The sequence below is a fragment of the Castor canadensis genome, chromosome 16 (genome assembly GCF_047511655.1).
Source record: "Castor canadensis chromosome 16, mCasCan1.hap1v2, whole genome shotgun sequence".
In the NCBI taxonomy this organism is placed as follows: domain Eukaryota; kingdom Metazoa; phylum Chordata; class Mammalia; order Rodentia; family Castoridae; genus Castor; species Castor canadensis.
Genome location: NC_133401.1, coordinates 48,366,824 through 48,379,806, shown reverse-complemented (window position 1 = coordinate 48,379,806; position 12,983 = coordinate 48,366,824). Strand labels below are relative to the sequence as shown.

At 38.0% G+C, this 12,983-nt stretch overlaps 1 protein-coding gene across 4 annotated transcripts in view; it reads right to left on the bottom strand.

Moving 5' to 3' along the window:
• The window catches only part of Commd10 (COMM domain containing 10), a 157,870-nt gene that overhangs the window by 103,626 nt on the left and 41,261 nt on the right, over positions 1-12,983 (bottom strand). For 2 of the 4 annotated variants that reach the window (XM_074056993.1, XM_020171573.2), the window contains one exon: positions 414-458. The exons of the other annotated variants lie outside the window; for them this stretch is intronic. In XM_074056993.1, coding sequence (XP_073913094.1) covers positions 429-458 — 30 coding nt within the window. In that variant the 3' untranslated portion in view covers positions 414-428. Of the gene's footprint in view, positions 1-413; positions 459-12,983 lie in introns of those variants that run through there. 4 annotated transcript variants of the gene reach the window in all.

Below are 12,983 nucleotides of genomic sequence, written 5' to 3'. Positions count from 1 at the left end.
TACCCCCAGCACACCAATAATTAAAAGGAGGGGGGAGACAGAGCACCTGCCTAACAAGAAGCAAAGCCCTGAGTTCAAACCCCAGTGTCACCAAAAACAACTCCTCAATTGCTTATTTTGCATTCCTTTAACCCAGCATATCTGCAGTCTATAAGTGTCTGGTCCAGGTGTGTTATAATGTTTGTCTAACCAACTGAATCATTAAAACATACAAGGCAATATTTTCTAACCCTTTGGAATGGAAGATGTTTATATTACATTCCAGTGGCTGCTGTAATTGACTACAACTAATCACTCCTGAGAATACATATAGCACCAAACTTTGTGTTAAACTCTTCTTAGGAAATTAGTTCTTTTAAGGTTAGTAGGAAAAGCAGAATTGACTGTAGAAGGCCTTACCTACGCCGGAAAGCAAACTGCCACGGAGGCTATGTTTTCTGATGACTCTTAAGTTCCTCCTAAAAATTATAATAGTGAATGTTTTTTTAGAGATAGAAACTCAAAAGGGAGGGCTGACCATATTTTTTATAGGTTATGTGCCAATTTTTAAAGCTTTTAAGTATGCACAAATATGTGCATGTGCATACATATGTGCCTGAGCAGACATGTTAAGATGTTTTCTGGTGTCCGCAGGGGTACATTCTAAATACATGAAATAGTTTCTAAGTTTATTACATTTTTACTTAGCATGTGATAACTTTGTAATTATTTCTCATACATTCAAAAACTTAATACAATCACCCACTTTAGAACAACTTTTAAATGTTATGCTTAAGGCTTACATCTTACTAATTAGTCACAGATTCTTAGAGGTGAAGAAAGCCTAGAATCACAGGTCAAACACAATGCTTCTTACACAGCAGGGGCTTAATAAATAAATATTTGTCTTCTTGATTTTATATACTACAAAAAACAAAGGAAGACAATCCAAAATGAAGTGGGTTTTATTTCAACTCCATGGATCCCTTAAGCAGTCACTGGGCTCATTTTCACCTCATCTTCCTAATCTCTAAGCTTGTCTATCACACAGTAATGCATATATTTAAACATTAGCAAAACAAAGGAATTACAGAATTTAAGGTATTTCTTTTAGAGGCATAAAAAAACAGAATGCCAATAATTCTCAACTATCAATTATGATGTATATCCTTCTGAATCCTATGTTTTTTCCTTGGTGGTACTGGGATTTGAACTCAGGGCCTTGTGCTTGGCAGGAAGCACTCTACCATTTTAAACTTTAGGTTATTTTCAGACAGGGTGTCACTTTTTGCCTGGGACAGTCTTGGACTGTAATATTCCTACCTATACCTCCAGTGTAGGTAAGATTATCAACACATAACATTATGCCCGGTTTGTTTATTGGGATTGGGTCTCACTAACTTTTTTTTGGTTGGGGGTGACCTTGAACCAAAATTCTTCTGATCTCCACTGCCTGAGTACGAGTAGCTGGAATGACAGGTATAAGTCACTGTGCTGGTCTTTTTTTTTTTTTTTAAGACAGGGTCTCACCTCACTATGTAGCCTAGGCTGGCTTTGAACTCACGATCCTCCTGTCTCAGTCTCCCAAATGCTGGGATTACATATGTGCCCTACCATGCCCAGCTCCCTATCTTTTAAGTTGTAACAGATGATCACAGTAGCTGAGTAAAAAATATTAAAGACAAGAATATATGTCCATTCTTCTAACAAAAACTTACTGGATGCTCTCTGTCCTGTGTATCACACTAAGTACCATGAGACCAAAGACTCCTAAGGTGACACAACCCAGTCCACAGTTGGGTCAGAGACACATGAACAAACAGAAGCAGGTAAAAGGGAAATGAACGCCTAGCTCTAAGGAAGGCTTGTACAAACAGGGAAAGATGAGCTGCATTTAGATTTCAAAGGAAGATTATTTTCCCAGGGACACTGATGGAAACAAAATATGCAAAGGAGAAGGAAATAATACTTGGACACATTGAGGAATTACATAAAGAAGGTGCCTAGTGAGCCGGGAATGGTGGTACACACCTGTAATCCCAGCTACTCAGGAGGCAGAGGTATGAGGATCATGGTCTGAGGCAAGGCTGGGCAAAAGTACAAGACCCTATCTGAAGAAAAATGTAAAAAGCAAAAAGATCAGGGGTGTTGCTCAAGTGGTAGAGCACTTGCCTAACAAATGCAAGGCCCTGAGGTCAAGTCCCAGAACAGAGAGAGAAAAAAGAAAGTACCAAGCATGACTAAGGGAAAGTGGGATGAAAAGGAGATGGTAGAATGACCAAGGTCTGAGCTGCAGAGACTCAGGAAATTATTATATTACTAGGAAATTTTAAGTACCAAAATGTCACGTCAGAACTTTGTTTTAGATTAAACGATCCTAAAATCCACGTGTGGTGATGCATGCGTTTAATTCAGCACTCAGGAGGCGGAGGCAGGATGAATGTGAGTTCAAGGTCTGGATACATAGTGAGATCTGTCTCAAAAGTCCGAGGACTGGGGCTATAGCTCAGTGGTAGAGCGCTTGTCTAGCATGTGCAAGGCCCTGGGTTTGGTCCCCAGAAAAAGTGGGGCAGGGCGGGAGGGAGGGACAGAGGGAGGAAGGAGGATAGGAGGGAAGAAAGCAGGGAGGTAGTCCACTAGGGTGCAGATGACAGGAGCTTCAGCTAAACCAGTGAAGTAGAGGAAAGACAGCCATGGAAGCAGCACTGTAGTACTTGGTGCACATGTCTGAGGACTAAAGGAGAGAAGTTGTGTCTCAATTGTCTTGTTTTCCTTTCTCACTCACTGCAAACTTCCCAACTTATTTCTGCTCCACTCAATGCTATCAAGCCTCTCAAGCTTTCCATCTTCATGAAGATTCTCTCCCACTAGATCCCTGTCCTGATCACCTTGCAGGAGCTCTTCCAACAGACACTACGTGTTCTAGGCTTCAAGTGCCAGTCAGTGGCACCTCAACTACCTCTGCCTACTACGAGCCTCAGGCTCAACTATGCCCCTTCAGGTTGGTTCCACTTAGGAGTGATGTGAAGCAACTCTGGCCCCAGAAACCCCAGAAACTTCTCTCCCATTCAGTAGGCTGTGATCCCGTCTCTCTAATGAGGTCTGAACTTCTACCATGGGAAGGGAGGGATCCCTTTCCAAGTTTTTCCTTCCTTTAATGCTGGCTTTCAGCTCTGGTATATGTGTTATAGTTCTCTTTACACTGTTAACATTACTTCCCTACCATACCCTAAAAATTCTTTAATTAAACATCTCCTTTTTTATGGTCTCTGCCTCTTGACTGGGCTTAGAGAGATACTGACAATAGTCAAAAATAAATAACTAATTACTTGAGAATGATAACATTATTTAAAACTAGTAACTAGGGATTATTTTTGAATAATAAAATGAGAAAATGAAATTAAATCATCTCCTAAGACTATAACCTTGTAGGACCTAAACATCAGATAACAGAATTTAAACCTGGAGAGTAAGAATTTCACATAAATTTAAAAACTGAAAAACTAATGGAAAATATCCATTAGTAATATGAGCTTAAGTACCAAGAAATGTGAAAATACAAAACCAAAAGCCACAGAATAATAGTGGCAAACTCCCATTTCAGTAAATGTTAGCCAAAATGCTTCAGGTTCTGTTTGTTAAAGCCTAGAGAAAAACAGGGAAGAAGTCTAAAAAGCCAGTAAGGTCAAAGTGAGACTGAAGCTCACAACAGGCTGCTCTCAAGCCCGATATGCAACTAACATACTGCCTTGCCTCTCTCTCCTTCTTTCTCTCTTTCTCTTTCTTTCTTTTTTGTCTCTCGCTCTCTCTCCTTTACTGCAGTAAAATACACATAAATAAAATTTACCAAATTAGCCATTTGTAAGAAAACAATAGTGTGGTATCATGTACTTTCCTACTGCTGCACAACCATCATTACCATCCTTCTCCAGAACCTTTTTATTCCCCTCCTCCAGGAACTCTGTACCTATTAAATGACAACCTTCCATTCTCATTCCCCTTGGGACCCTAGAAAGTACCATCCTATTTTCTGCTTCTATGCAACTCACTACTCTAGGCACCTCACAAGTTAAAGCCAGTATTTGTCCTTTCATGATTGGCTTATCTCATTAAGAATTATGCCTTGAAGTGCATTAATGTTGCTGCATATTTCAAAATTTCACTACTTTCCAAGGCTGAATGAAATTCCATTATATGTATGTATCACATTTTCTTTCTTCACTCATCTGCCAATGGGCACTTGGACTGTCTCCACATTTTGGCTATTGTGAATGAGGCTGTGGTGAATGTGTGTGCATAACGGGGTGTACACCCAGAAGCATAACTAGAGCACATGTCGAATGTATGCACAGCTGTCTGAGGAATCACCACAATCTTCCACAGTGGCTGCACTATTTTATATTCTACCATAGTGCACAAGGAGGCCTGTAATTCTTATTATGGTGCCATTCTATAAATGCCCATTACGTGACATAAGAACATTACTTACAACCATTTGTTCAGTCAGTATATTCAGTTAGTAACTACTCCATATTAAGAATTGTTCCAGCCGCTGAGACTATAGAAGTTAAAAAAAAAAAAATCACTGCCAGTGTGAAGTTTACATTTTTGTAGAGTGATACAGACACAAAAATAAGAAACGAATATGTGTCAGATGGTGACAACTACAGTGCAAACATATAAAGTGAGGGGATAGAAAGTAGTGGAGTGATGAGAGAAGTCCTTTCTGAATGACAACATTCAAGGTGAAGCCTAAGGAAAGTGAAAGAAATAGTTAAGAAAAACTGAAAAGAGCAAAACAGACCTTTACCTAACCAAACTAGTTCTCTGTAGCTCTTACTTACAAGCTGTATTCTAGCATCTTGTCATATCTGACATAGGTACAATTACCTAAAAGAAAAAAGATAATCTACTATGTTAAATTGTTTAAAAGTTTCAAAACTTTTAGTAAACATTTAGAAATTGACTATTTCTTTACAGAGAAGTTTAAAGGAGCTGCATCAACAGACTTAAAGGAGGACTGCCAGCTTTGGCAAACACTGAGTCAGAGTAGCTACTACTTGTTAGAAAACCAGAATCATCAGGGAAAGGTTTCTATGAACAAATTGTAGGCGAGTGATCAAGACGTTGTAACTTAACCAGGTCATCATCAACCAGACTTTCTTTCAAACTTTATTTCTAACCACCAAAGCCTACCATTTTTACCTTCAAAGTACTCCAGAATCTCCTCTCTCCAACTTCACCACCATCATTCTGGTCTAAACCATGATCACCTCTTGACTGAACTGTAATACCCTACCACTTGGTGGTCCATTGTTCTGCAATCTACTGTCTGAATAGTAGCCACAGTGATCCTTATAGGCAAATCATGTACTTCTGGTCAAAATCCTCCACAGAGAGTAAAATCCAGTCTTTTTAAAGACCTCTAAGGCACTTCCATATCCCTTCACTCCTCCTTTCCACACACACTCTATGACTAGCACACTGTCTTGCTTGCTATTTGGGGAGTACTGTGAGCATATTTCCATTTCAAGGGCTCTCCACCTGCTGTCTCTGCTTACTCCAACTCTTCTTCTTCAAGATCTGCACATTCTATTCAGGTTTCCAGTTAGCTATTCTCGTATCATAGAGAAAGGCATTCCCTGACCACCAATCTAACGTACTAGCCCGTTGTTGCCTGTCCCCACATTCCACTTACATTTCTTCACAGTATGTCATTTGCTGACCGAGTACACACTCAATCTGCTTATGTTCTTTTCCTACCTACTAGAGTGAATATTGTAAGAGGACAGAGGCTTTTCTTTGACTACTGTCTTCCCAATATTGACAAGTACCTGACTCATGGGATGTTTAGGGAGGGAGGAAGGAGGGAGAAAAGAAGGAGGGGGGAGGGAAGGGGGAGAAGAGGGGAAACCCTTGAACCATGTCTCCAGACCTAGAGGGGTAAATATTGAAAGCTATCAAAAGCAAAGGACAAACTTTCATTCTGCAGGATGCAAAGTCATCTTTTTAAAAAAGCTTTTCATAAGGTGATAGCTGGAAATAACCACTAGCTCTTTGAATATAAATACATTTATACTAACTGTATAAATTAAATTACATGACCCAGCCCACCAAAGCAAAGTAGAACGTTAAAATGCTAAAAGCCAGGAAATTCCAAAGTTTATATTCTTATTCTAATTTTAACTTAAGTTGGTTTATGTAACATTTTAAAGATATCCATAACAGTAAAATTGAGAATTACTATGCTTATAAAGATAATGCTGAAATATAGTTGCTAGAGGAAGTACAGCTTAGGAATTTCTTGATTTCTAGGTAAAGAAGTTTAATGTCAAAGCAGTAACTTAGCTTTTTCACTTGTGAATGACTTGTAAACATGAGGCAGTTGTTAGAGGAATTAGTGGTATGACTCTGCCCTGACCTTCACATTTATTACCTAAATATTTTAATACATATTCAAAGAAAAAATGCACACAAAAGAACTTATAATATCAATTTACATTATTATAAACATCAACAAAGACTATAATATTGCCATAATTTAGTTTAAATTTTACAAGTTGCAAAAGCAGAAGTCAAACATCTGATTATATAACATAAAATTATTAAAGATTTCCTCTACTCACATTAATTCAATTCTTATTAACTCAAATTTATAATAAAAGCATTGAAATATTAAACAACTTAAAAAAAATAAAAAGCAAAGTTGAAGCTCCAAGGCCTCCCTATTTCAGATAAGTTAGGTTAGTAAGATATTTTTAATTTAACCAACATATGTACAGAGTCAGGACTCAGGATACAGGTCCCTGTGTGGTCTTCTCCTTGGATCCTGGCTGGGTCTGGGACTATGGCTACAGAAGACTCCCTAGAGGAATGACTTCACAACACAAACACTATCCTTCCAAATGGGAACTCAACTCCATTCTCTAAGATATCTGACTAAAACTCTATAGAACTGAAGAAAAAGCACTTAAGTATTTCTTGCATAGAGCAGAAAGCAGAAAGCAACAGTCAGTTTGAGCAAAGACTGCAAAATTGAGGGATCTCCAAAGCTGGCACTTTCCCAGAGTGCTTGCCCACAAAAATTACAATTATCCTGGGAAAAGGGTGTGTTTGACCATGTACAGAGTCTTAAACTTGGAACTAGAAGATCTGGGTTTGAGTTCTCAAGCCTTACAAATAATAATCCTGTACATGTCTATGAAAAATAACTAATCTTTGCATTTTATTTTATAGTTTCTATTTCTCTTAAACATTCATGACCATTACACTTTATGAAGTAACTATCACTACTACCATTTTATAAAGAAAGACTCAAGTCAGCAGACCTAGTGTATCAGAGTCACAAACCACACCTACAGAAATATGCAGGTATGCGAGCTCTTTCAGTCACGTGATGTCCAGGTGTGCTCTAAGGGATGCTAAATACTCCAATAAGCTTAGGATAACACTCCTACTGAGTTTGCTACACCATGGCTGACACACAACAATGTATTCAAATGTGATTTGTTCATGAAAACATAAGTAAAACCACCTCTCAGGGGGAGATACAGGGGAATGTCTGTGTGCTCAAAACTCATATGCTGATGTCCTAAGCTCTGGTGTGGCTACAATTGAGATGAGATCTCTAACAAATCTCAGATATGTTTTGTAAAACTGTAAAAGCATTAAGCTAAAGAATGAAGTCAATGTTGGCTTTACTGGTGACTATTCATGTCTTGGCTGTGATTTATTCTGTGTAGAGCAGATACACTCCCAAGTCCTTAGCGGATGCTTCACTGCATCCTCCAAGGACTTCAAACAAATTCCAGGACTCAAGAGTGTAACCTCTACTCATTTCCCTTTGCCAAGAGTCTACTATACTTATTAAGTGACTTATGCAAAATATCATATTTGATCTGTACAACACACAACCCCTGAGAAAAATATAAACATTTTTCATCAAAATTATGTGTAAGTAATGAACCCAAGATCCACATTCTTTTCACTTCAAACATTATTATGAATAAAGTATTCTAGAATTTCCTTGAAATAAAGATATATGCAGCCATTTGTAAACAACAGTTAGCTTGTTCAATTAGTGTTTTCAAAGCTAGACAGTTACTACTGCACCTTAAAATTTTTATGTCATTAGCAACAATGGCATGAATACTTGAGAACACAGGCATGCTCACAAAGGACTTACTCTAAACTCATGAAAATGCCATTGTGAACTACGCAAAGCTGTGTACAAACAACTGCCAATTTCCCACACTTATCTAGAGGCAGGAAAAAAGCTAAGCAGTAATTCAAATTAGAGACTGATCCAGAGTTTGTTTTTATTGATTAGGGAAAATAATTACAGTCATCCCTTTGTAGCTAAACTCATAACTTTAATAGGGAAAGGAAAGAAACTATGCTTATTTAGTTAAATACAGGACGTAACCAAAAACTTGTATTACACAAATTTCACTCAGATGGAAATTGGCTAAGTTTCTTTGCACGTGATTTAATTTTAATTTATAAGGTATTTTAAATTGAATTTAATTTTAATACATAAGGTCTTCTTATAACTTAATTTCAGCTTATATATATTATAAAACATTTTAATATATAAATAATTTAATTTTAATTGATAAGATCTTTTCAAGAACAAAAGAGCAAAATTTTAAAAATAAGTTTAATGAAGATGCTTTAAAAAGATCTAGTGAGATCTAGAGGGCAGGTATAAGAAATGTTTTATTTTTGGTATTTACATTATCTGCATATACCTATTTAATTACTATTTTATTAAAAAATTACTAAGTGAAGAAAAATACTTATTATTTTCCTTTAGCTTATTCTTTAGGTCACAATTCCTCTTTTCTTACTCGAATCTCTAAAGAAGTGGTAAGGAACCTTAAGGGTGGCGGAAAGACTGTAGAAATTGAGGGGAAGAGAGTGAGCAGGACAAATTATTAATAATGCCTAGCTCCTCCACTCTTGCTTACCCAAGAAGAGCTGCTCCATTTTTGTCAGATATATACCAAGACTCTGAATATCTGATATATTTTGAGAGTGCTGCACCTAAAACAGGTCCCAAATTACTGCTTCAAAGTAGATCCTGCAAGTTGTCATCAGTATGCTAACCAAACATTGAAAGAGACATCATTTGTCAGCATCTGTCCAAAAGCCTCGTGCTTCTCAATCTGATCTCACAAAACTGACAAGACAATAAGCAAACTGCCCTTTTAGGCAGAAATGTACACTTCTTCTGCTCATTAGAATGCTATGTTATCTATCTTTTTGGGTCTTCACCCAAAATGAGTTCTGAATTAGCAAGTTCAATTATGGGGAATGACGACTGTACAAAATCTACCCAGGGGCCTAAGACACCCAGTGGTCACCGTCTACCCCCAACCTGTACACTCTGTTATGCCAAAGAAATTTACCAAAAACTCTGGGGAAAGATCCAACCTAGCTTGGTGTCTTGGTAGCTAAGTATAAGAGAGGATCCTAAAGGTTACAGCCCATGACCACTTAAAATTTTAATAAATACACCTACACACTATATAGAGATACATAGGTCTATAGTTATTAATGAGAAATGATTTGCATGTTTTGCCCAGTTGATTTACTTTACAGGGAAATCACCAGGTGTTTTATTTGAAAAAGGTTTGCTAAAACATGTAAATTGGAAAAATCTTCACTGCTCATAAACCTAGAAGAAAGAGATGTCTGTTCCATGCCAAGAAACATTTTCTTTGTCTGGACTTCATCCAACTGCAGTGGCAACAGTTCTCACCGTGTTTCTTTACAAGCAAGGGAATTTAAAGATTAGATAAGATTCTACTTCAGAATTATAAGGTTACTCATGTGACCTTAGGGCAATCATGCTTTCCCTTATAAAACTCTCAACTTGTAAGAATGAGAATTAAAATGTTTTATAGGAGGCAAGAAAGAAAAGTAAAATACTTAAAGTGCAATAAGTCCTAGTGAAGTTTTCTAGGTCATAAGTAATAAACTGAGACAACTATACTAGTTATCTTAAGATCTGGTCCTGGTTATCACTTATTAACCACGACTAACTATGCTAGTAACCTAGAAGGACATAAGCTTAGAGTAAGAAACTAACCTTGTGAAGAAAGAACAGGTGACAGCGTTTTCCTAATAGTTTCATCACAAAGGAGCTTCCACAAGGAGAACAGAGAACTGCAAACTCTTCACCATTCCAGGGTGAAAGGGATGAGAATGTGCGCTGGCTGCCTTGACTAAAGGAAGGGTTTTCTCAAAGCTTTGTACGTCAAGGTTCTGAGAACAAAGAAAACTATAGAGATTTTAAATAAATTAAAAAACCTCTGATATCAACAGATGTGTCATTTTCATAACTTTGTATTTTCACAAACCACAGTTCTGTGATTTTCCTTTAAATAAAACCTTCATTTCTGATGTAATTCGTGCGTCTGTAAGGGCCATGTGTGGTGGCACACACCTGTAATCCTAGCTACAGCAGAGGCGTGAGAGGATGGCTGTTTAGGCCAGTGCAGACAAAAAGGCTGGGCCTGGCTCATCAAGTGGTGGAGTGCCTGTCTAGCAAGCATGAGGTCCCAAGTTCAAGTCAACACTAAAATTTTTTAAAAGAGACTCACAATTACTACAAAGAGCAACAATGTTCACACTTTGTTGTAGCATCTGATGCTGAGAAGCTAAATTAGTATTTAAGGGTCAATATACAATGTCAGAACAAATATTTAAATATTAAGTGTATTTATGCAAACTTTTCATAACTTACATAAAGTTATGAAAGTTACGGCACCTCATAAAACTAAAAAGCTTCTGCTCAACAAAAGAAATGATCTCTAAACTGAAGAGAACATCCACAGAGTGGGAGAAAATATTTGCCAGCTACACATCAGACAAAGGACTGATAACCAGAATATATAGGGAACTTAAAAAACTAAATTCTCCCAAAACTAATGAACCAATAAAGAAAGGGGCAAGTGAACTAAACAGAACTTTCTCAAAAGAAGAAATTCAAATGGCCAGAAAACACATGAAAAAATGCTCACCATCTCTAGCAATAAAGGAAATGCAAATTAAAACCACGCTAAGATTCCACCTCACCCCTGTTAGAATAGCCATCATCAGCAACACCACCAACAACAGGAGTTGGCGAGGATGCGGGGAAAAAAGGAACCCTTTTACACTGTTGGTGGGAATGTAAATTAGTACAAACACTCTGGAAAAAAATTTGGAGGGTACTTAAAAAGCTAGACATTGATCTACCATTTGATCCAGCAATACCACTCTTGGGGATATACCCAAAAGACTGTGACACAGGTTACTCCAGAGGCACCTGCACACCCATGTTTATTGCGGCACTATTCACAATAGCCAAGTTATGGAAACAGCCAAGATGCCCCAGCACCGACGAATGGATCAAGAAAATGTGGTATCTATACACAATGGAATTTTATGCAGCCATGAAGAAGAACGAAATGTTAGCATTCGCTGGTAAATGGATGGAATTGGAGAACATCATTCTGAGTGAGGTTAGCCTGGCCCAAAAGACCAAAAATCGTATGTTCTCCCTCATATGTGGACATTAGATCAAGGGCAAACACAACAATGGGACTGGACTATGAGCACATGATAAAAGCGAGAGCACATAAGGGAGAGGTGAAGATAGGTAAGACACCTAAAAAATTAGCTAGCATTTGTTGCCCTTAACGCAGAGAAACTAAAGCAGATACCTTAAAAGCAACTGAGGCCAATAGGAAAAGGGAAACAGGAACTAGAGAAAAGGTTAGATCAAAAAGAATTAACCTAGAAGGTAACACCCACGCACAGGAAATCAATGTGAGTCAATACCCTGTATAGCTATCCTTATCTCAACCAGCAAAAACCCTTTTTCCTTCCTATTATTGCTTATACTCTCTCTACAACAAAATTAGAAATAAGGGCAAAATAGTTTCTGCTGGGTTTTGAGGGGGGGGGAGCGGGAGGGGGCAGAGTGGGTGGTAAGGGAGGGGGTGGGGGCAGGGGGGAGAAATGACCCAAGCCTTGTATGCACATATGAATAATAAAAGAAAAAAAAAACTCAATTTATCCTCAAAACAGTGACCAGCAGCAAAATCCTAACAATTCTGAAACGGTCATCTCTAAATAATCACTACAGTCTCTACCTTATACCTACCTCTAGCTTCATCTGCTTCCAAGGCAGAGGATGGAATCAAGGGCTTAAGGGATGAAGCAAATAGGGAGAAAACAACCTGCTGCATGCTGTCCCCTTGCACTGGGGACGAAGCTCTAGAGCTCAGTACTACTGAACCGCAGTTGTGTCCCTGACCCATCACAGTTCATCCTGAGTGTCTTCAGTGCCTTAACAATGAAGCGGAGTTACTAGACACTTGGAAATAAAGTTCAGGAGCTTATAAGCAACATTCAGGGCAACACAGTGGCAAATTCTCTCCTTTGAGTTCTAAGTAGCAACCTGATTACTACACTTAATATGGCATAGTTATCTACATTGTGTGAAGATTTTAAAAATTAAAATAAATATTCATAATTTTTTCACTGATTCCCTGTAAAGTCATAATACAACGTTACTGGAACATTCTATTCATATTGTAAATGGAATGCTTTCTAACTTTAAAATAAAAGCAACAAGGGAGGTGAATTAAGCATTTTTCTGCACAATATATCTAAGTTTTGATCTTACTGAATTTAGTCACTGTGTACAGTCTTCCCTCCACCTAGACTATAAGCTGGTTTTTCCCCCTACTTTTTATGGCCTCATTCAAATGTACTCTTCTTGGGAGCCTTCCCCACAGATCCAAACCAGATCAGTCCAGGTGTCTTTGTGCTCACCACATGCTGTAGACAAACTTCCACAGCTCATTACCATCACAACATCCAGTGTCTGAGGCACCACTTCAGGTGCTTTTCTCTGTTAACTGCACTATAACCAAATCTTTGTCTCTGACCTCACTGAGTCTGTCAAGAGCAGGAACCTTAATATCTGTTCTTACCCACTTAGCTCCAAG